This window comes from Zeugodacus cucurbitae, chromosome 5 (assembly GCF_028554725.1).
Source record: "Zeugodacus cucurbitae isolate PBARC_wt_2022May chromosome 5, idZeuCucr1.2, whole genome shotgun sequence".
In the NCBI taxonomy this organism is placed as follows: Eukaryota; Metazoa; Arthropoda; class Insecta; order Diptera; family Tephritidae; genus Zeugodacus; species Zeugodacus cucurbitae.
The window spans coordinates 17050217-17076129 of NC_071670.1; the positions used below are offsets into that span (position 1 = coordinate 17050217).

Consider the following 25913-nt stretch of genomic DNA (forward strand, 5'->3'; position numbering starts at 1 on the left):
AGATCTTAAAAGAATCTGAGCTGTTGCCAGATTTTTGTAAATTACAAAATAATAATAAATAAAAAATATTGATACAAAAAATTTTAATTATTTTAGTTTATTTTACTTAAATCTGAAACACCCACTTGCTGCTTTAAAGCATTTAATGTTAGCGGCACCAGCAGACAATTTATGGCTCCCTGTCAAAGACAACAACAACAACATTAACTTCCAGAGTTTCTATTTACACAGATTCATTGAAAGTATCATTTGCTGTGTTTATTTGAAAATATATATATATACATACATAGGTATGTAAGTGTATGTATGTATGTAAGTGTGTGCATACAAACAGTTATTTGCTTGTCTTTAATATATTTGCATTGCGCAATTACCCAAAAGCTATGGCAAATAGACAACTAAATTCTATGGGGTAAACTTGAAAATCGTTTCTAACAGTGTATAAGTGTGTGTGCGTATTTGTTTGTGGAAAAGCAGACAATTATTAAGCGAAGAAGAAGGCATATAAGCAGAGGGGGCGTTTGGAAAATGAAAACCATAAATTTGTTTACTTAAATAAATACGAGTATGAGACACTGACAATTTTCAAGGTAGCAGCTGAGTTCGACGCAGAATTGAAATGCACACTAAGAAAATAAGAGATTATAAGATACATGTGTGTCTGTACAAATTTACTTATATCCCTTTGGGCATTGCAATAAAAAGGGGCGAAAATAGAAATCGTTCAAAGAAAATAGAAAATCGATTTACTTTAGTGCTTCAAAATCCAAGAAAATTAAAAGACAAAAAAAAAAAAACGCTTGCAAATCAATGCAAACAAATATAATGAATTATTAATAAACCTGCTCGAGCAACTATACATATCTAAGCAGGAAATCTTTTTCGCTGTTTCTATTTCTAGCAAAAAAAATCACTGCAGCATAGCTTTGTGGCAACAAAACGAACTAAAATCCCAACTAGCAATCATATGCAAAGCACAAATCAAAGCGAAAGTGAGTCCCAAGCGTGTTGTCAGCTGAGTGGACAACGGCAATGCGCGCGTGTCCTTGCAGGATAACACATAGGGTGTGTTGTTGCAAGGGCACCACTGAGCACGCCAACAGCTCATTTAAATTCTATGCAAATAAGCAAATAAAATTTCGAAATAAATGTAGTACCTTCTTTGTGAAGATGCTTGTAAGTAAGAATTGCTGAAGGAAAAAGGGCGAAAATCTTGTATTTTACCAATGAAATGTGCAAACAAGAAATTGAAAATTGTATGCAGTACAGTAAATAGCTGTTACTTAAGCAAGCAAGTGAGCCATTTAAGCGTAGAAAAGCGCATTTGCCGAGAAATTTGCATTATGCGAATGGATCGCTGAAGGATACGACTAAAAAATGGACTACAGCGCTGAAGAACTATCTGCTGAGACACTTTGTTGCATAAATAGATTTTGGAGCTTAGCATATTTGCATGTAAAACAATGAAATGTAGCTAAAATCAATATATACGCAATAGCCATAACTCAAATGAAAGGTCTTTGAAGAGTGGCGAATCGAACAAACAACTGGTATAAGTTATAAAAACTGGTATAAACGAAATGAACATAAAATCGAGTAGTTTCCAATTTTATTGAGCAATAAAAAAACTCTTGTATGCAATTCAATTGCATAACTCTTCCTCCCTCTCTCTTATTCAAATTTAACGCGCGATGATATTATGTCCTATGTATATCAATCTTTTCTTGGTTCTAATATAATCAAATTTGCAAGATATGCATTCGAAACCTTGGTATTGGCGAATCGAACAAATAACTCGTATAATCTACAAAGACTGGTATAAACATATGGAAATATAATGGAAAGTTTATCATTTTATTGAGATATATACAAGCTCTTGTATCGAAATCAATTGCATAATTCTCTCATTCAAACTTAGTGAGCTGAGCAGTGGCGAAAAGAACACGCTTGCATTATAATATTCATCTCAACGTTTTTTGGTACTAATTTAATAAAATTGTAATTTAAAGTAATAAAAGGCAGCTAAAATTAATATCTAATTGGTATATATAGTATAAGAAATAGATGTCTTCGATACGTCAAATCATGAAGATTGGCGAATCGAACGAAGAACTGGTATAAGTCTTATATAATGACATAAATCAATGGAGAGAGAACAGCAAGCGGTTATACCACTTTACTTTATTTTAAACTCTCTCTTTCGTGTTCTCTTCTTTCGAGTTATTACTCTCACACAAATTTTGCTTCAAGAAGTAAGAAGTGACGTATCGAACACGCTTATCATATACATAATATCACTTTCATCAACCAAACATTGTCTCTTGGACTCACCTGACTGAGTTCATCTCCCGAGTAACGCTTGCATTTCGGCAACAAAGCTTGCATATCATCCTCAAATTGTCCATCGCCACAGCAGCTGCTATCTGCCGCATCCAACGAGTGAAATTGCTCTGATATGTTATCATGTTGCATGCCATCGTGTGCGCCGACGAGACCAGCACCAGTGTGTCGATTGCTGGCGTTGATGATGCCGCCGCCGCCGCCGCTGCTGTTGCTGCCATGCAAATCGAAGCATAAATTGGTGGCACCACCACCACCAACAACACCATCGCCTAAACCATTACTGTCACTTCCTTTAATGGAATCTAAACCACAGAATGGCAGACGTCGATTACTGGCAGCATTATTGCTATTGCAGTTGTTGTTGCTGTTGTTATTATTATTGTTGTTGTTGTTGCCTGTTGCTGCCGTAGCAGCTATAGTCGTTGTGGACTTTAATTGATTATGTGTTGTTGCTGGCGGCACGGCCGATGTGGTCAACTGTGTGCTGGAGTCGGAGGTCCTGCAAATGAGACGAAGTAGATTTGTTGATTAATAAAGCGTTACAGGGTAAAGAATACAATTTTATGTGGTCGTAAAGAGGTGCTTAAACGATTTTGAGGAATTAAAGAGATTATGAAAGTGTTTTGAATTTTGTTTTTGGTTATTTTTTGGAAAGAAAACTGCTGGATAGTTATTGTATATATGAGCTGTTTTAGGACAAAGCAGCCTTATAGTCAACTTCAACCCTTTAGCATATTTTTGCCGTACCTTCATAGCATATACATAGAACATATTTTTCTAGTTCAACACACAACTTACAATTAATAATATATTACAGACTAGCTTAAAGTAAATTATTACTACCCAAAATACAACGTTCGTTATACCTTAAGCCAAAATATTATTGTTACAACTACTCACTAATTAATCATATCAGTTAATATTAAAGCCCCAACAATAATTTCCATTTACTTCTCTTTAACGAGTCCACATCATCACCTTCAGTAGCATAATTGCTCGGAATATTCAACAAGTGAAGTCATTAGCTTAACCCTCTGCAGCTTAAAGCTTCAGTCATTCGTTTGCCTTGGCGCTTCTTTGCTGTTATCTACCATCGCTTGACTTTTGCATGTTTTCAGTTCATTAAGCGCATTTCGCTTAATTTCGATTCAACTGCGATTTGTCTAATTTAATAGAAGCATTTAATACACTTGAACACTAATCTTACATTCGTATGAATAATAAATTTTATTGCATGCAAGTCGCTCGTTTAGTTGGTCGTGAAACGAACACGTAACTGGTATAAATTGCATATGTGGAGTTATACCTTATATTAAAGAGCATTACTTGAACATATGGAGCAGAAACATTGCGAGTTGATGTCTTACGTTTAACATGTAAATAAAAGCTATCTCAAAAATGTATTACAAGAGTCACAAATCAGGAGTCTACATATAATATTTCATGATACAAAATTAAATCAAAACAAGTTAGGAGGACCTAAGTTCGGGTGTAACCGAACGTTTTATACTCTCGCAATTTATTTATTTAATTTTATTTATATAACAAACAATTTGACCCACATATTCGGCATATATATGGTATAAACTCCATTGAATGTTGGAAACCCTAATATGAGGTATATGGGAGTTAGGTGAAGTTATGACCTGATTTCACGTATTTTAGGCACGGAGACATATTATTAAAAGAAAAATATTCCCTCCGAAATTCTTCAAAATAACTGAGCGACTTACATATATTTTCGGTAAAAAAAAAGAATTAGATGCCCTGAGGTCCTCATGTCCGATACATGAGGCCTTGAAAATTTATGGTCCGATTTCGACGATTTTTAGAAGGGCGATGTCACACTATAAATGTAGTATTTGTGTAAAGTTCTGTTCTGATATCTGCACTGGTGCTTCCTTTATACATTGTAAAGTAAACGGTTCACATCGACTTCAAAGTTCTGGTATATGGGAAGTAGGCGTGGTTGTGAACCGATTTGGCCTATTTTCACAACATACAATTGTGATGCAAGGGAAATGTTACAAACCGAATTTCATTGAAATTGGTCGAGTAGTTTCGGATATATGGTTTTTGACCCATAAGTGGGCATTTTGTGTACAATTCTGTGCCTTCTTTAAAATGACATTTAAGGCTTCTGTTCGTTTTCCTTACTGAATTAAAGCATTTTTACGAGATGATCATTTTGATATATATAACCCTATACTATCTAACTCGTTTAGTTTTAGGACTTACAAGCAACCGTTATGTGGACAAAACTATTATACTCTCTTTAGCAACTTTGTTGCGAGAGTATGATTACAACTCTATATCAAATTCTTAAAATGAACTTCAAGAAAGTTATCACATTGCCTAAGTTTTATTGGTCTAAGAAGTCTAATTTTGACGAAAAATTTGTCGAAAATTGTTAGTTTTTTAACTATATTAAGGCTTGAGCAGTCTGTTTCTAAATAAAAGGGTTTTCAATGATGTTCTAAATAATAGTTCATTATAAATTTGCTAAATAGATAGGTTTCACTTGAAAAACTTTTTTTTTGGTTATAGAATCAAATTTTTTAGAAAGAATAATCTTTATTAGGTTGAACACTTTTTCATATTTAAAAAAAAAAAGTCTTTAAATCTGTAAAGCCTTTTTCCATTTTTGAGCATGAATAAGTTTTCCTTATATCTGGAGATTTATATATTGTATTTTAAAATCAACAGTCGATGGCTATTTGAGAATGGCATAGTATTGTTTAATTTTGAAATTACTATTATTAATTTACTTTTTCGATTCAGAGAACTTTTATCAAACTTATAAAATAATTAATTGTGGAGTCATTATAGTGATCAATACAAAACACTCTCCTGCTTCTACAAAAATGTCTAAAAAAACAGAATATTTATACATTTTGTACTGTTTAAATTAAAATTATCTTGAAAATTTATCGACATGAAGAAGTGAAAACATCCACCAAAAGCTGCAAAAGATTTTTCTTTGTTAGACAAGTTTTTATTCTTAAAAATTTTTTTGTTCATGCCAATACATATTTGTTCTTATTTTTCTAAATGTCTTACAGTACTATTAATTTAAATTGCGTATTGTTGCTTTCACTTAAACGCTGCCTTCGTTTTAAGCAATATTTTCAATTAAAAAATCTGCTTCTACAATCTTCAATCTTAATTTCTCCCTCAACACAAAGTATTCCATAGCCTTGAATTGTGTTGTGCCGGCATTCACTAGAACAAAAATTTGTATTTATTGCATAAAAATATGAAAACACATAAATAAATTCCACAAACAACGTAATTCCACTAGTTTACAAAAGTTTTTACACTTGAGCGCCTAACAATGTGTTCGAGCACCTTTTGAGCAAATTTCTATAGACATCAACTCGTATGTTATTAGATGGCAAGCACAGGCCATGGACACGCAAGCATAAATATAAATGCCAGCAGAAGGGATTAATATTTTCTAACACAATAATCAACAACAATGCAAGAGGAGGAAAATTGAATTTTGCAATTTGTTGGCATGAAAATCTTACACATGACTCGTTTTAATGGAAGTTTTGTGGGCAAGATGCTTTTATTGCTTTACATTCCAATTTGTAAATGTATATGTAGATATAGTAACCTCTTGGAGATCGAAAAATGCTGGAAATATTTTATAAAAGATTAGGTGTGGAATTTAAAATTAATTTTGAGGAAAAAAGAAATTTTAAAAGCTTTGTTGATACTTACATATTTATACAAATTTGTGAATGCTGATAAAAGCGATAGAATTATAATGGAATTGAAAGATATACATATAATCGCAAATTGAAATTATAAGAAAATTTGAATTTTGAACATAATATAATTTCAGAATTAAGTGAAAATAAGCGAGCTTTTAAAAGCACACAAGCATTATTTACTCTATCTGGAAAAAGTGACTGAGAAGATATTCCATAATATTTTAAAATTACTGGACTAAGTATTAGAAGTCTGGAAAATGTTGAAGTATTCAGAAGTAGTCATAAAGAAACGGAAGAAAATAACTCTCAATTGAATTTTCTTTATAATTGAGCTTTAAGCTTCAAGCTTTTTAAAATGATAACCATAAATTTCTGTTATATATCGCTTATACGCGTCCATTGAAAGTGTTTGAAGTTATTGTAGATAAAATATTGCCTAAGAAGAAAATGGGAGAGAGTGAAAAGCTTCAAAAATTTTGAAAATCAGAAGTTCTAAAACGCCATCATTTTAAAAGTTAAGGTGAATTCCACAAAGAGGTTTCATGGACTTTGTCGAATAGATTGAATGGAAGAAATATTAAAAGCTTTAAAAGAGCTTTTGTAAGCTTCGGAGAAATGTGGAGAGGTTCTTTTAATTAAAAGCACTTTTCTAATCTTAGTAGAACGAATAAATATCATGAGTATGGTTGTATAGTTTCTGAGTATTCAATTTGGAAATGAACTCGAGAGTCCGAACATAAGTGTCCATATAAGACTTCAACTTGTATACCTATCTTAGTGTTGTTGTAAAATATAAAGACTATTTTGCAGTTGATGAGGTAGTCACTATACCTGCTATAGTTCATAGAAATTCAATTTTTCAAGGATATTATTTTTGTACAGAACTTTAGATCTAATTTCTCCCTCTGTTACATATTCTCACTACCTTTCCCCATCTCTTTTCTCAAACAATTTAAAAGTCGATTTAATTAGTGCGCCCACGTAATGGGGACCAGTAGTGGTTATTGTATACAGCCAATTGGCCAACTCTATGCCTAACTCAGTAACCGAGTTGACATGGGCACTTAAATAGGTTAGCCTGACAACTTTGTGGATGTAAAATGAAAAAGAAAAAATTGAATTAATACTAAACAACTTTATGTTGAACATTGTGCCTGTGGAACAAAAAAATAGCCGCTTTTGTCTAATTAATGTTGAAAAATGTAAAAAATAGCGCAAAACAAAGGCTGCTGTTGTACTCCCAGTCCCAAAAGGGGTCGGGGTAGGTCGTGCATGCCACAAGGCTTTCACTCTTCGCACAAAGCCACAAAGCGCTTTCATGTTATGAGGGTGGTTCAAGCGGCTGCCCGCCGCCGCAAACTCCAACACGGTCCATCAGCGGCATTGTACAACTTGTAAGGCTTGAACTTTTTTTGTTCACGCTCGCTCGGGAAAGCAAGTGGAAATGTTGGCTCTTATATAATGCACACTCGGCTGACTAACTAGCTGCCTGGCTGGCTGACTGACTGGTGGCTGCTGTACGCACGCTTAAGTAGGGCAACAAGTTGCTTATTTGGTTAATTAACATTAATGATGTCTGGTCGAGGTTGAAACGAGTACCAGCTGAAGTGGGGCTGGAGCTCGGCATCCGCAGTAGTCGGTGGTGGCATGTACACTTCTATGTTACGGAAATGTTTATTTAAAGCAGGAAAATTAAGCTAAGCAAAGCTTTGTTGCTGTGTGAAAATCGATGGCTGCCACTGCTGCGGGGCGTAATTAGCAGCAAGCGTGTCAGCTTCCAGCAAAAAGGTAAATGACGTTTTTCATATGCCTTGAAGTAACTGCATTATTTATTTATTAAATTATAATTATGTATTTAATTGTTATGTCATGTTCTTTGGCTTTAAGCAGCTCATCAACTGCTGAGAACATGTTATGTATTACTTTCTCTTACAGTTTTCAGTATTATATATTTAAGGTACAGCTGTTGGGGAAGCTAAGTGAACTAAAATAATGGAAGATAACCCAGAAGTCACAAAATGCTATTGGTTATGTAATGAAAGCTTTCTAAAGCTGTATAAAACTTTTGTCTCGCTTCCCACAATAGTTGGAACTACGTAACCAGAACGGACCCCGATTTATAACAGACGGAACATTGCATTTTCATCAGCCTATAAATATTTTAATAACAACAATAACAGATCATGTTTTTTAGTTAGTGCTGGTCATTGAAGCTCAATGGAGCCTTTGGCTCGCTTCCTTTGAGAGTCAGATCTACATAATCTGAGCGGACGCCCGACCAAGGGCTGCATTTTTATCGTTACAAAAACAATACCGAGTTTTTTCCAGACAGATATTTTGCCTCGATTCTAGGTAAAATATGTAAACTTCGTTTCAGAAGACAGGACGTGCATTACATATGGAACTGGGACCAGTTCTAATGAAGTAAAATGAACTAATGTTCTAAATAAGTAAAAATTTAAGTGATTTCCGATCATTTAGAATTACTAAAATGCTAGACTTCTATAAATAACCGAAGAATCTACGGGGTATTGAATCTTCTATTGTTTTTAAAGATCTGCTGCTAAGCTATCCAGTTCAAAAATCAATTCAACAAAGAATTGTAAATAAGATCTAGATTGTAAAGACCTTAAAGCAGTCCACTTACCTCTTAGCTGTGATTAGCTGTCATGAAAGGCTGTGGAATTGGCGAAAAGTCGTATTCAAGAGACAATCGGCTACTTTTTTATTGGTAATATTTGAAATGTATTCAAGAAGAAAGAAATGTCCACTTGAAATTCATGAATATATGAAATAGTATGAAGAGGCTATGACGAAATAGATTTCTGTCGTTTCGATAGCCTCGTTTACTTGAAAAATGTGCCGCTAATATGCCAAATAATTTGACATTTGACAGCTGCATGTCAAAATTTTCTGGCATGACATGATTGAGAATTATAGGAAAGTTGTGCTTGCAGAAATATATAAACAATATACGAGGGCTGCTCTATATATTTCTGGCCTAGGCAACACTAATTGTTGCCAGGCGCAATCTGGCATTTCCATTGGAAAGTTTGACATTTTTTAGCATAACATCACTCAGAACGTTTTGTCATTTAATAGTGAATTGTTTTATTTTCAGGGAATTAAAAAATTCATCTCGGCCAAAAAATGGAATTAACTCGTGAACATTTTCGTGCGATAATTTTTCACAACAAGAGTGCATCGATGAACTAAAATCTTTGTATGGCTATGAAGCACCATCCTATAGCACTGTGAAAAACTGGTACAACGAATTCAATCGTGGCCGACGCTCGCTCAAAGACGAATTCTGTGAAGGTCGTCCAAAAACAGCCGTTGTGCCAGAAAACATCGATGCCGTACGCGAACTGATAATGCAAGACCGTCATGTAACATACCTTCAGATAGAGGCATGCCTATGCATTTCTCCCACCAGCATACAATCGATATTGCATGAACACCTGGCCGTAAAAAAGGTTTGTTCTCGTTGGATCCCGCACAATTTGACAATCGCTCAAAAAAAGGCTAAAAAAGTGCTTCGAAAATTGGTTTGAGCGCATATAAATCTTGAAAAACAATAAAACCATTTTCGTTGATAAATATTCCTATTTTCATTATTAGGCCAGAAATATACATATATAGCTCGTATTAAATCCTAAAAATTTGTCTCATCTTAATTACAAATATGTTTCTTTACAATATAATATTTTTCTATGCAAATTTTTTACTTCACTAAATCTTAAATCTTTAATCACTCTATCAATATTTATTTAACACAACTCATCTTAGCATTTTTCACTCTCATTTCTCGCATTACAATCGCAGTTGACAGCGCTCTTTTCTTTTCGCTACATTCTGACAGCATTGTGTAACTTGTCACACAACTTGCCGTTTGACACCCGCAGGCTGTTGTGCCAGCTGTCAAAAAGTTAATTTGCGACACATTTTTCTCGCCGTCATTGAAGAATGGATAAAAGAAAAAGAGTCTATAAAAAATATAAATACATAATTTTACGCCATTTTAATATTTCCAGTGGCACATTTTTTATTGCAAAACTGACATGATTAATGAATTCGCACATACAACAAAAACAGCAATAACAATAATGATGACGGCAGCACTTCGCTAGTCGCCTATCTGCAGCAAGGCGTTGCAGTGACCGGGTAAGTAGCTTTCAAATCGGTAGACTATGCGCCTTATCGACTTGCCACGCATCTCTCCTACTCGACAAGCAGCGTAGCTACTTGCGCCGCTAGCAGAATTTCGCTAGCTGAGTGATGGATTTACGCGATAATAACTTATGGCCGCCAAAGTGGCGCACACTCGCACACGCCTTGCAGCACTGCTTCACTCTAATAAAAATAATAATAACGGAATTTTGACACTTGCTTAAAATGTCATTTGTTGTGTTTGCTGCTGCCACCGCACTGCTGCTGTTGCTGTTCGTTCGCTCACTGCGTGCGTGTTGCAATATTGTCAAAATGCGCCGCCTCGCTGCTGTCCGCAAGTGTTTGGGGTGATTTGTCTTTGTCACACTTACCCACACGCACCGCATCACATTTTTGCCGTTTAACGTCAGTGTCAGCATTTAATGAGTATTTTACAACGTGTGGAAAGTTCATGAGTTTTTGTTGCAGCGTCTCTTAACGCACTCTCGGCGCGTCTAACGGGACTCACGGCACGTAAGTGGTTTACATGACTCGTTTATTAGTAATATGTTGGAGGAAAATTGATTATATTCGAAGGAGTTGTGGCACTAAATACTTGTAGACGTTGAAGAAAAGAATTAAATTGACGGAAAATCAAGTCGCAGACAAGAAGCTGCAGCTCCTTCAAGTGCTCTAGTGAATTGTGTTGTGAACTTGAAAACCTAATAAAATATATGAAAGGCTAATTTGGGGAAAATGTGAGACAAATTTCGAGTAAATTTAAGGTACTTAGAGTATTGGAGAGAATTGTTCCCTTGAAGATTTTTGGAGTCATCCGCGTGAGTGAGGAGTACCGAAGTAGATGGAACCAGGAACTATATGAGATCTACGGCGACATGTGAAAATATCCTTGAGACCCATAAGTGAACGTTTACTGAATATTTAATAGTTCTTTTCTTTTATTTCAAGGTATTTTCTCAGCAACTGCTGTAGAAGATTCACTCTGCCGTTCGCCCTCATAACAATCAGTAAGTACTTTACAAATATATTTATTTATTTTTATTTTTTTATACCGATAATTTTTCGCATTGAAAAGGGCAACGCAATCGGCTTAAATATTTAAGCTCATTTCCATTACTCACCACACAATCAGCAAAGGGATTGCAGCGAGGGCACGAAAAGCACCAAAACAACGTCTGCACTCAATAAAAGCCGAGTGGTAATGCATGCGCATACATGAAAAGAGTCGAAAATGATAAAACCTCCAAAAGTAACTAAAGAGGTGATTCACTCCCTTCTTCATTTATTTCTATTCACGCACTCCTTCTATACACTCTTTCAGACACCGAATCACCTTAACGGTGAATATGCTGCATTTGTACGATTATTATTATGAAGTATTATGTATTATTTTTATTATACAATACAATATGAAATAATGCAATTAGGTGTACTGAAGCACTGGCAGGAATTTTACTTACAAATTGGCAATTATTATCAGCGAGCAGCAGACGAATTGGCTCCGCGCTGCTCACAAGCTCACCAGAGTTGAATAGAAATTTCGGCTTAACAAAGTTGAGCGCTTACAATGGAGTCAAATATATGGGCGGGAGTGGGTTACGGGTCTCTATTGGGTTATTGCAAACCGAAAAGGTGGCGTGATGCTGCGAAGGTAGAGGTATAAATTGTGAGCTATTGTGTGGGTATGCTCTTCAGGCAGGCGTAAAACCTTTTCAAAATTCCAAAAATTTTAAAGTGCTCTGTGTGAAAGGTGGCTTAGAAGCGATTTTAATGTTTTGGATGTGGAATTTGCGCGTTAATATTTTCAGTTTTCATATAAAACAATTGAGCATTAAATCATTACCTACAGAAAACTTTTTTTGTGTAGATCGATTGGGTGTTTGAACAGTCTAAGTCTCCGGATTACTTTTTCAACATGCTAACGAACGAACGAAAGAGAACAACAGTCAATCAGCTGATTAGATTTTATTAAGACGACAAGCAGGTATAAATTTCCACCCCGAATATGATACGATGGACCCTGATGGTCAATTTAGGCTTAAGTCCAATTAGGGTTTAATTTAGACAAATTTTGTGCCTTGATTACAGGGAGCAACCGAACGGAATTGATATTTAATATATTATATATATTGATATTTAATTATTATGGATAGATAAAGTAATAAAAAAATGAAATTATTAGGTGCAACAGAGAAGAAACTTTTCTGGGATATTCAACAATAAAAAATATTTTAGACATTATTTCGTGGTCATATTTTATAACTGAATAAGATCGAGAACTTTTTATACTCTCGCAACAAAGTTGCTAAAGAGAGTATAATAGTTTTGTTCACCTAACGGTTGGTTGTAAGTCCTAAAACTAAAAGGGTCAGATATAGGGTTATATATACCAAAGTGATCAGGGTGACGAGTAGAGTTGAAATCCGTAAAACCTATGGAAGTAAAATTTGGTACAAATAGTTCTAAGAAGGAGCATATTTGGATGTCAAATTGAATAAAATACACAAAAAGCAGGAGGCAACTCTTTTAACAAAAAATAATAATAATTCGTAGACTTAATAAGTAAAAATAATTGTTAAAATTAATGTTAACTGTAAGCCTTCTTGAAGTTCTTTACTTTATTTCATTTCATTCAATTATAATACATAAGCAAATTGAACAGGTGGCAACCATTCTGAAAAATAATTTCACCTTTAAAACTTTTTAAATTTAAATTTTATATTTATTTTTGTAACCATATGGTAATATTTCATATTTGTATCGAAGTCAGGTGCGAACAGGTGGCAACCATGTTCAGAAGTGTTTTTAACTGTAAGACTTTTGGTAGTTCTATACTTTAAAAAACTATATATTACATTCTACTTCTAACTTCCATAACTCGAATCACCATAATCCACAAAAAAAAAACTTCGAGTTATGGCAGGTAATTTGTATGAAATTTGACTTCTATTGCCTATTCAAGAGTTCAAGTTATGGAGAACTTCGAAAAATAAAATTTTAATTTAAGTAATTGTTTAAGATTCCATTTCGGAAGAAAATGTATCAAATGGCAACCATTCCCGATAATTAAGTTCTTCTTGAAGCTGTTTTATTTGTGCAAGTATAATTAAGCAACTTTTATTGTAATAATTCGGTTGAAAAAAGGATTTACAGTTGGCAACGCTTTTAAAAAATAGTTTCAGCAATAAACAATTTACAACTTCTTCGATTTTTTACTAATATGTTCGGTAATTTCTTTTAATATATCTTTTCGAATTCGAAAAAGAAAAAGAAAACTCAATTCTCAATTTGAAAACTAATTTAAATGTATGTATATAACAATGACATTTTTGAAATATTATATACCACACTTAGAGTAGCAATACCACAGCGCTAACCAATCAAATCACCTCCCTCAAGTCTCTCTCAAAGAAATTTAATAAATCTATTCCTCCTATAATAGAGAGAGAAATGGAAATATAGACAAACAAATAAATTTAATAAAATTCTTTGTCAAAGTTATGAGCTTACAAGCTAAAAACAATACTGGAAGTATTGCAAAGTAATTCCCATTTCAGCTTAATATTCAAATGCAATCAAAATCAAAAATCTGCCATTGTTTCGCTTGCAGAGGCATGGTGTGGCAAGACGACCAAGTCACTACTGTAATATTGTAAATGACAATATAAGAGCACCTACATATATACAAGTTGCTTGTGGCATGCTACCTGGTTGTTGCCACAGTCAATTCCAATAAAAGCGCACAGCAGCGCCCCATCAAACCCACACACACACCCATACGCATTTAGAAAGCTCACGAAACAATGCAATTTAGAGCAGAGCATGTTACAATATTCATATACCCCAGTAATTGCAAAAACAAAAATAACAACAACTAAACTAAAAGAGTAGTGATGCCTGTGACAGCTTCATCGATAAGCCGATGCTGCTCAGGCTGATGCTGATGTTGAGATGAAGTGGCATGCCTTCACTCGTTCACAAAGTCAATGTGGGCATTCCATTCAGCGCACAGCGCACACAGAGCATTGCAGCGTGGCAGCATGTCATGTTGCTGTCAATTTTGCGTGATATGCAAATGAGTTTGACAGGATCAAAAATGTTGTCACTGTTGTTGCAAGCGGCGAGTGGGAAAACTTGAAAAACCTGGTCGCTGCTGACTGGTAGGTAGCTGACACAAAGAGTGCCGCAGAGAAAGGTGACAAGGTGAACGGGGTGAACACAATGTGTGTGGCGGTGGTAAGGCAGCTTGCAGCTTGTAGGTTGAAAGCAAGACAAAGTTGACGAATAAAAGCAAGCAAAGTATTGGAACATCGAACGCAAACTGGCGTAGCAAACTTTTGCAGCAGAAAAGTTGTAATTTAAAGTGCATGCCATGCAACAAAAATGCTATGCAACAAAGTTATGCCACCAACTCATACGCTGTGCTGCTGCTTGCTGACTGCGTGTTTGAGACTATGTGAAAGCAAACCAGGAGGAGAGAGGTTAGTGCGGCAAGTTGGAGTGTTATTTGGAGTGTGGTGGAAAATGCAAATATTTGTGGATGGAAAATCAATGAAGAATATGCATTTTTGAAAGGCGCCGACTGCTTGCCAGGCAACAACAAAACTTTCGAGAGCAAATAAAAATGTATTAGAGTGAAATATTTTAGAATTTTAGATATAAAAATATAGAGAAATCATAGAATAAGTTGCTTGAGAATATGAAAATTATATTATTTTTGTTAGAAAAGTTTTTAAGTCAAAAACCACTTAGACACAGTGCATGCAGTACGAGTATATTTATGTGTGACAGGGCGTATACGTGACGTATTTGGAGCGACAAATTATGACATTCGTATGAATAAGTGAAGAATAGCACAAAAGAAAGTGACTAACTACTTCAAAAAAACTTTAGTTGAACATGGATAAAAGGATTATAAAAACGAGTAGAACGGCGAATTTTCAGATAAGAAAATTAAGAAAAGGAAATTTATTTGAGATAATTTGCATAAGTTTGTGGGTATAATAAAGTACATACAAAAATCTGTGAAGAAAACTGCTGCAGAAAGACCAAGCTAAAGAACATTAAGCTGCAAAGTTAGATTCTTTTTATGTCTCCCTTTCGCAGTCGGTACATTTTTGTAGCAATTAGTCATTTAAAGTTTGCGAATGGTGAAAAGTTTTGCATAAATATGTATATAAATACACTTATGCAAAAAATGAAAAAAATTATGAAGTATAAGAATTACATTTAAAAAATAACAAAGGTTCTGAGTTGTATATATTTTTTATCTTAGATGACCTAAATAGCTAAAATGTCCAAAAATTTTATTAAAAAAAAAAATTAAAAAATATATCCAACCAAGTTTTCCAAAATCTATAAAAAAAAACAAATATTGCAAAAAATTTTAAAAATTTGGAAAGAGAAAATTTCCAAAAATTTTATTATTAAAAAGCCTTAGAATATATAAATAAAATGTTCTCAAACCTTTGTTTTTGAATATAACTGAATTTTAAGACAATCGTAATTTTTTGATTTAACAAGATAAAGAGAAAGAAAAAATAACAAAAAAAATTCCAAAGTTAAATTTTAAAACATTTATAAAATAACTTTGAAACTCGAATAATTTTCCAAAAATTAAAAAAATAGGCAAGAAAACTTTTCCATGTGTATCCCAAAAAAAATATATATTGTCAATATAACTGTATTTTAAACCTAACAGACCAACCCTGAAGCCTTACATCTTCAGTTTGGCGAAGATCAACCCTCAAAACGGATCTTACAAATTCAAGTTTTTCAGTAGCTACTATATCTCTACTACTACTCAACTTTAGATATGCTGTAATGATGAGCTTGTCGGAAATTATGGTTTAACAGGTTCCCTGTCCCCATACACAAATTAATTTTTAACCGTACACGTCCAACACTTATTTTTTAAATTATATTGCTTACCGATGTATTTTTGAACTATCCCACACATCTTGACAGCGATATAACGGTAAAAAACATTTGTATCAGCTATGATACAGGAACGTGTCACTACGAAGTTGAATTGCATACGCTCAATGTATCATCAGCGATATATATCGCTGTGTGAGTTGCTATGCCAAAAGCAAAGAGGAAAGCATGTAATATATATGATACATGGACGCTGTACACATGGTACAAGAAAATAATTTTGTATCACATGTGATACATTGGACAGGGAACCTGTTAAAGAAGTATTTCTAAGAAGTTTGACAACAAGCTTTGAAAAATTCGCGTGAATTACTGTAAATATTAATATTCGTTTATATAATAATATCTTTAATTTCGACCTGTTATTTCTTTATTTTTTTTATTCCATAAACCACCTACAATTATCGGTAACGGCATTGGTAATACATACAGAAAACTTTCTCCTCTCTCAGTTGAAAAAGTATGCGCCTCCAACTTGCCACGTGAAAACACTCGAAATCAAAGTTGAACAAGTTTTCCCATAGTTGGCTGCCACAACGGAATAGTTTGCATTATTGTTGGCAAACACACACTTATGTGAGTAGACTGGTGTATAGCGCACATGAATGCGCGTATGAAAACGAGTTCACACATATGAATTACTTTTCTCTACTACCAATTCAACTTATATAATTGCAACATATTTTATAGAAACGACTTTTTTTCTTCACCAACTTTTGCAATTACATGCAACACAGTTGCTATGGAATTTCGCGACGCTTTTTAGGCCACATGTGGGCGAAAGAGAGAGGGAGAGAGAGAGTGCCAAGAAACGAAAATAAAACTATAAAAATAAACTGAAATTTTATGGCCTTCCAGATGAAATAACAGCGAAAAATTCAACGCAATATGAGACAAAAATAAACAAAACTTCGCGGAGGAGGGGAGAAGCAACGGCAACGTGGCGTTGCAATGTTGGCCACATGTGTGCTGGTGGGTATCGGATCGCCAGACCCAGTGCACCAGAGCCGCCAGGCGCTTACGAAAATTCCAAGGAAAAATATATAACCTAAGAAAGCAACAAAGAGACTACATTTAATTTTAGTGGCAAAAAGAAAACTTAGGCGGCGTCATCAGTCGCCACCCGCGCTGCCGCCAGCTGCCACACTTGCCACTTGCAGCCGCAATGCCGATAATGCGGCGCGGTGTAATCGCATACAATAGAGGCAACAACAATAACAAAAAATAAAAACAATAATAGCAACAACAAGTATAATTACAACAACAATTGCAACAAAAACAACACAAGCGACACAAAATTATGAATAATGCAACACATATGGTGAATGAAATAATGAATAACAACAAAAAAAAACAATGTTGTCGCATGCAACTCGGTCGCCAGCTAGCTATGGGATGAGGCGGTGAAAGACAACACTTTGTTGTTGCATGTTTGTGAACGAGTGGCGCGCATAACAAATTGCCACAAAGCGCTAACAACGAGCTGCAGCAGCAACACATATGAATATATGTTGTATATGTATGTATAGTTATTGCCACATATCTGTATGTGTGTGTGTACGTGTGTGATGATGATTAAAAAAAAAATTATGATTGCCATGCAATGTGGTGACTCCGTGTTTTTGCTGTTGTTGCTGTAATGCATTCCGTTGCGGCGACAATTTTATGACTTGGGCCGCAATATGTTTGCTAAAATGGGGTTATAAGACAAAGTGTGTTTTAAGTTATTACAGGGATCAAGTGCTGGAAATTTCAATGCTCGTATATTTACGTGTGATTAACAGTATTTACGAAGAATTGATATGCTAATACGAGTATACATGGAAGCATTTATAATTAGACTTATGGATATACATATATGTAGGTAAATTTGTGGGGCTTTCAGTAAATTTCTTTCAACTTGGGGTTGTTATGCGGCGAATATATTTGAAGACAGGCTGCTGAAGCTTGAATTATTTATTATTTTGAGGTTATTTTGAGCAATGGAAAGTAATGTTATTATTTAAAAAAAAAACCGACGAATAGAAGAAATTTGAAGGACCTATACGAAAGTACTTGAAGGTTAATACTGATGCATCGACAATGGTTGATGTGGTATCTTATCACTTTTGAAACAGAAAAATACACAATGTGGTGTCTGAGGACTGGTTTCATAAGAGGTCGTATACAGAAATTTAATGTATGACCTTTCATTCTAGCAGAAAATCTTAGAAGAAGTAAGGCTTCTTCTTCTGTTATAATATAATCCTCTACTTCATATTTCTAATAGAAGTCGCTGAGAACCATGTTGTTGAGAGGAAAGGTTTTGACTTTTTCTTTAGCTAATCCATACATATAATTGATTCCGGCTTTCAGTACAGTGACACCTTGTTACCAGTAGGATAGGTATTGTAACCTTCAAACTAAAAGTTCTGAAAAACTGTGGGACACCTATAGAAGAGAATCTGTTACTTAGTCCACAACTTTCCAGCAGTCCTCATATCCATTCTAGATCGATCCATTTTAGATATATAGAGTTAGTTACAATCTATTCACTTCAGAATATTACGTAACTAAAAAATATTCCTCACCAGGTCTCTTTAGGCTAAGCAGAACCGACTGGTCCTAATGATACATGACACTGCTTCCCTTTGGTCGAATTATGTACGGATTGATAGACCAAAGCTAAACAATTTTTCTCTATTGATATATATTTGCGTAATGTAATCATTTGGTCTCTCATTACTTTCCTCAACATTTTAAGAACCTGATTTTTACGTTATGTTTGTCTATAACCTTTTATAGTCCACCACTTAAACTTTTAGCTGACAGAAATCAATTTCATATTTCTCGAAAAGCCTCCAAAGTCATATTGTACACCTCTATTGTCTGTGTTCCACTTTGACTGCGTCCTAATGACACCAAAGAGTTACACTCGCAACCGAAACAAATGCGAAAGGATGCGCACGAGTCAAAAGCATAAAACTAATATCACTTCCACTCCATTAAAATGTGTCCCGTGCCACCATTAGCCTACTAACAAATTGCAGGCGACAATTTTATTACCGTTATGCGTCTATATATGCCGTCACTACATATGTAGGGGTGTAATAAAATCACGGCGATTTTTTCCAAACACACATTAGTGTAAGTTTATGAGTGTCATGCGAATAATAGTGCGCCAGAGTAAGAGTGTGAAGCGAAAATAAAATGTTTGTGCAGCAAAATCAAAGCACTTCCGACGAATTGGGGGGAAGGTAGTGTGTCATAAAAATTGCCACTTGAATGCATATGCTTTTGACAGCATTTTTCGAGGTGTGACTCAATTACAAGCAGATGCCTGAGCGACATATTTTAGTTGAGTGGGAGTAACAAAAAAGTTTGATATGAAAATCGGCCACGGAGCGTTGTATATGCGAGCGCATAACGGCTGTTTGTGAAAAGTGGAAATAAGTACGGCACAGTCACTTTAAGGGCTTCACTTTTTACTTTATATATAGATGAGAGTAAACAGTTATTTCGCCGCTACAAACTTACCACTTGTTCGCCTTAAATTGTGCCACTTCCGCATAGCGACGTCCCATCGGCACCTCTTGTGGACTCAAGAGCGCATCATAAGGTGGCAGACTCTTTGGCTCGGCTGGTGCCACATCCGCTTCCTCCTCCTCTTCTTCTATCGACTCGCCGATTGTCTCCATCTCTTCGGTGATCACTTCATCGGCATCTGAGCTGGTGCATTGATCACCACAAGTGCTACCCTCGTCTTTCACCAACGCCTCATTAACGTAGTTATGCAATTTCTCACGCAGCGAATAGTCATCGATGGAAGATGAAGCATTCGACAAACAATTCTTGCGATCGCCATCATCGAGATCATCGATTAGGTTACCATTTTCTTCGAGATCGTTGTAATCATCGATGGCGACATCATCGCCCGACGAAGTGCTCGTGTCAGTGCTGCTGGTGCGCGTGGAACGCGATACACAACTGTCGACGCTGGCGATGGAATGGCGAATGCGCTTGTTATCGTTGTCGAGCGACTTCTTTAGATAATCAACATCGTTAGCTTCGTCATCCTCCGTGCCGCCGCCATTGGAATTGGTCGAGCAAATGGAGGTTTCGAGCAGCTGCTGCTTTGTGACATTGCTTGTTTGTGTAGTTTTTTGGTCAACGCTGTCAATGTTGAGACAGTCGATAGTCTCATTACAGTTATCGTTATCAATGGTGGAGCAGGTGAGATTGTTATCGCGATCCGATAACGCATCTACCGGCTGTGGCACAATGATTAGTGATGTACGCTTGCGCATTGTTTCATCTTTGGCGTCCATGTTATTTTTGAGCGTCTTATCGGATTTGGCCAAAACGATAACCTCCACTTTGGAGGCCTCGTAGGCGTTGTTGTTGGCATTCATGCTGCTGTCGGTTGACATTTTGCTGTTGCTGATGATTTTCGTTTTTTATTTCACTTTTAACACTTAGAAATTTTTTTTGGCATTGTGTTGTTGTTTTTAATGAAAGTTTTCGGTATTCACAGAGTTTTTAAAATTTCTTAAATATTTTTTCTTAAGTATAGTTAGTTTGAGCTAATCGAAAGCAGAGATTTATTAGTTAAGTTGTTTGTTGTGTGGAAAATATCATAAAAGTGTTTTTGAGTGAGCAATTCTTGAAGAATTCGTGACGCTTGGGGATGTTTCGTTCGCGAAAAAATAGTTGCATACCATGTTTTATATAAATTACAGTACGAATATGCCAACCAGATAACTTAAACTATAATTTACTTATAACTAAAATGTATAAATACTTAAATATATAATCAAACTATTAATAATATGATTACTACTTAACATGGAAGGAACTTATATCGATAAATGATCTTTTATGAGATCATGCGACTCTTTATATAAATATCTAAAGTATATGATTAATTAGTTAAATTATGCAGAAATCGATGAACCTAATCAAGTATCGATTATATCAACTATCGATAAATCATCAACTCAACTATACGTAATTATGTTTCTTCGGTTTAAGGCGTCAAGAATTATCGAACTACCTACATAGATAAATTAAAACCCGGTTATTCAATATGCTTCGGATGTAAATAAAAAATCAACCTCTGAAGACCAATAGCTAATAGTAAGACGAGTCCCATAAAGGTGTTCAATATACCTTAGAAATTTATTTAAAAATGAAGATACATTTCTTCGATGAATCGATCTAATAGTCTTAAAACTTTCCCGTTATTAGTGTTGCTCAATTTTATTTTATACAATTTGAAACCACACCATATAACGACCTTTCTGGCAATAATCTCATGAAAATAGAAGTATTTGAAACTTGAAACAATATAGAACTACAAATAGAACCACAATCGGTGCAATCAAATTTTTATTTGTGAGATTAATTGCTAAGCAATTTGTCATGAGTATTTAAGTCGACGTTTGTCACAAGGAAATATGACCTAAAAATTACTTATTTATTACAGAAAAAATTGTAAACCACCCTCCGAAATATTTTCTTAAAATATCCTTGAATATCCATAGCATTGAGGAATATATATATGGCCACCCCACACGCTCTTTTTAACCTCATTTTGTCAAGTCTGCGGGGGTTGAATGGCATACTCATTGACAGAGCGCAGTTTACAGAAGTCATTAAAAATTTAAAAATAGCCACAGAGCAGTGGAGGAGGGTGTAAAGTGTAAAGAGAGGGAGGAAATGGAAGTATCACGTTTGCGACTACAATTAGGGCGACAAATCCATTGACGCTTTCTTTGATGAATTCACGGTGTTGAAATAATTGATTGAGAATACAAAACAACAAATAAGCAAATAAAAGAATAATATGGGTTTGAGTAAGGGTGGGGAAAGTTGAAAAGTACGAATTAAACTGGAATTTCAATTATATGCATCCTGAAATATGTTTGTTGATACTATCTGCGAACGAAAACGAAATGAGAAAAATGACATAAAAGAAAATAGTATAAATTGATGACAGATAGGAGTACTCTATTGAAGAGAAATACTTAATATTTTAGAGAAAACGATGTACCGATTATACGAAAAATAACCAAATTGTTTGAGATCATACGAGTAGTCAGGCTAGAGAGGTAGAGCGACTACTGGCATGGCTTTGAAGTCCTAGTGGAAAATCGGCAATATATATACATATATATATATATACTACGAATAATATTTACAGTCAGAAATCTTAGCAAGGATTGAACTGAACTTAGAAAGCTCCCTATAGACAGAGATGCAGACGATTACGATTCTTATGATTTAATAAAAAATATCTAAAATAATAATAGTTATATATATAAAATATGTACTAATAGCTTTTTTATAGCGCCAATGGACCAGTTATGTTTCAGGGCATGTCGTAAAAGTACATATAAATATGTACATGTACTTCGTGGCCCTAGCTCGAAATGCTATCCGTCTCTTGCGTCATAACAGCTTAGTAAAATAAGCTACATTGACAAATTCAATTTAATTTTCTGGTTTCAAAAATTTTGAATGATTTAATTTGGCGACAGGAAAAATGACGAGTGACTCGTGCCACAGAGCTTAATTTCATTTCTCATTTTAGTGAGAGGCAGGTATGGGAAATAAGTGGTGATGAGTTTAGTGGGGGAAATATACATATACACTATACCTACGACCCTATATACCACATTTACGAAGGCCAGTGGCACGACTACACGTGCTAAAGCCATAATTTACGATTAAATTGGGAAATTGAAAAGGCACAGCAAAAATCGAGTGAAACCAAAATGAAATATATACAAATAGAACACTCATGCTAAGCCACTCTAATACAAACAAACATAAATAGTCGCATATTTCAACGATATTTTAGTCACTGCGGCGACGGTTGACATGACAAATGATGCTGCCGCAGAAGGCGTATAGCAACACAACACGGTGGCGAATTTAACTGGTGTTTATGGAATTTGTAAAACAACGCACTTTTGATGGGGTTGTGAGACATTTTTTCTTGCTGTTTGACATGCAATGCCGCTAGGGTTGTTGAATGTGTGTGGAATTGGTGGGATAATACGCGTATGCCGGCGCTGGCCCAACAAAGAAAGCAAAAAACGTTGCAGCAGCAGTGAGAAAGAGGTTTTCCACAGCCGTGTTTTCGTATTTCCACGCAGCATCTTATCGTATTTTTGTATGCATTAAATAAAGGGTGATTTTTTAAGAGCTTGATAACTTTTTAAAAAAAAAAAACGCATAAAATTTGCAAAATCTCATCGGTTCTTTATTTGAAACGTTAGATTGGTTCATGACATTTACTTTTTGAAGATAATTTCATTTAAATGTTGACCGCGGCTGCGTCTTAGGTGGTCCATTCGGAAAGTCCAATTTTGGGCAACTTTTTCGAGCATTTCGGCCGGAATAGCCCGAATTTCTTCGGAAATGTTGTCTTCCAAAGCTGGAATAGTTGCTGGCTTATTTCTGTAGACTTTAGACTTGACGTAGCCCCACAAAAAATAGTCTAAAGGCGTTAAATCGCATGATCTTGGTGGCCAACTTACGGGTCCATTTCTTGAGATGAATTGTTCTCCGAAGTTTTCCCTCAAAATGGCCATAGAATCGCGAGCTGTGTGGCATGTAGCGCCATCTTGTTGAAACCACATGTCAACCAAGTTCAGTTCTTCCATTTTTGGCAACAAAAAGTTTGTTAGCATCGAACGATAGCGATCGCCATTCACCGTAACGTTGCGTCCAACAGCATCTTTGAAAAAATACGGTCCAATGATTCCACCAGCGTACAAACCACACCAAACAGTGCATTTTTCGGGATGCATGGGCAGTTCTTGAACGGCTTCTGGTTGCTCTTCACCCCAAATGCGGCAATTTTGCTTATTTACGTAGCCATTCAACCAGAAATGAGCCTCATCGCTGAACAAAATTTGTCGATAAAAAAGCGGATTTCACATTTCGAACCGAACACTGATTTTGGTAATAAAATTCAATGATTTGCAAGCGTTGCTCGTTAGTAAGTCTATTCATGATGAAATGTCAAAGCATACTGAGCATCTTTCTCTTTGACACCATGTCTGAAATCCCACGTGATCTGTCAAATACTAATGCATGAAAATCCTAACCTCAAAAAAATCACCCGTTAAATAAATTTAAATTCACATTTTCGAACGGTTGGAACTTCGTGTAGTCTTTATATGGCGGCTTTGATGTCGCTTACGCATTGCGACCACACTGCGAGGTAAATAAATCATAAATGAAATACATTCTGCGTTGGTAGATATGGTGGGCAGGGTTACCATGCATAAATTATTGAGTGACCAGAGAACTGGTTGTTAAAAGTTTAAGGGGTAGACTCAAAATTGTTGTAACATTTTAACGATATAATAAAATAAATAAAATATTTTAAAGCTCTTCGGCATTATTACATTCATTCTAATACAAAGTGAAGTCTTAAAAAACTGGATTAGGTTGACTCAAGTGATTTCAGAAATCATATCTCGACTTAAGCAGCTCTAAGCTTTCGCCAAAAATATATTATTATAATGATATTAAGTAAGTCAACTGTTTTAGTAAAATACTCTCTAGACCAAGCGAGTAAGCCTATATGAAGCATTAAGGCAACTTTTTTGGAAAATTAATGACTAGGTATATTGCTATCAGTTGAAGATCTTGTAAGGTCGTACGTAAAAAGTGATTTAGCGACTGTCTACTCAATAAATATCGCGGTTTCGTAATCTATACTCGTGATCAGCACAACTAAGACACCGACAATGAAATTTAACAAACTAATTGAATAAGTAATGATGATATAGCATGACATTTGGACCAATATTTAGCACTCAAGTTCATCGCTTATACCTGAGACAGACATGGAGTACATATTGTAGTATGCTTCAGAAACTATATGTGTATCACCGGTTTTCCGAATTTTGTTTGAAAGCAAATGGTGTTCTGTACTACAATAGAGTATTTTGTGGTGTTGTGAAATGTACTACAATGGATAGCATTTTGAACACACCGAAAGCTTTAAGCTCTTCTACCACAATCACATGTTTTCTGACATTTTGACATACAGAAAATAAATTAAATTCAAAATTAATTGAAATCAAAAAACAAAATTTGAAAAAAAATGATGTGAAAAATATGTAATATGTATGTAATAATATGTAATATGTAATAATTATATTGGATAATAATATTTTAAGATTGCTTGAAGTTATAACTAAGACAGGATCAATTTTCCTGCCTGTTATGCATAATTATATTTTGTTTGAATTTATTTGTATCAGCTGATGGATGTAAACATAGTACAATACTACATGTGTGTCACTATGCTGGTATATGGTTTCTTGAGCTATTATTGTAGAACACATCGTAGTACAGAAACCATATGTCTGTCTTAGGCATTAGAAGTGATTACTTTCACTTTCGTTTGAAAATTTCTTTGAAACCACTTTAAGAATAAATATAATATTTCCAGCAAACAAAAACTTCAGAAGATTTCTGTAAATACTTTATAATTACACTAATTACCCGCAGCTTCTGACGTTCATATTCACTTTCGCCTCGTGTTTGAATATATGGTAAAAGTATTTTTTCAACTTAGCTTTCAAAACAACACCAAAAATAATTATTAACAAATTTACTAATGTGTATTTAATCAGTGACCAGCTAATGAAATTTTGCGCAATTAAGCAGTAGAAATACAAATTTTATTTTTGTCGATTTCTCAAAGAATTTACAGCTGAAAAACAAATTTCAGCATTTCTT

The 25913-nt window shown here is 34.9% G+C and overlaps 1 protein-coding gene across 9 annotated transcripts in view; it reads right to left on the reverse strand.

Annotated features, from left to right (window-relative positions):
• The window catches only part of LOC105217115 (protein sprint), a 444786-nt gene that overhangs the window by 88784 nt on the left and 330089 nt on the right, over nt 1-25913 (reverse strand). For 8 of the 9 annotated variants that reach the window (XM_054232307.1, XM_054232306.1, XM_054232305.1 and 5 more), the window contains one exon: nt 2332-2842. In XM_054232307.1, coding sequence (XP_054088282.1) covers nt 2332-2842 — 511 coding nt within the window. Of the gene's footprint in view, nt 1-2331; nt 2843-19685; nt 20732-25913 lie in introns of all 9 variants that reach the window. The other variant, XM_029043397.2, reaches the window with a different exon arrangement.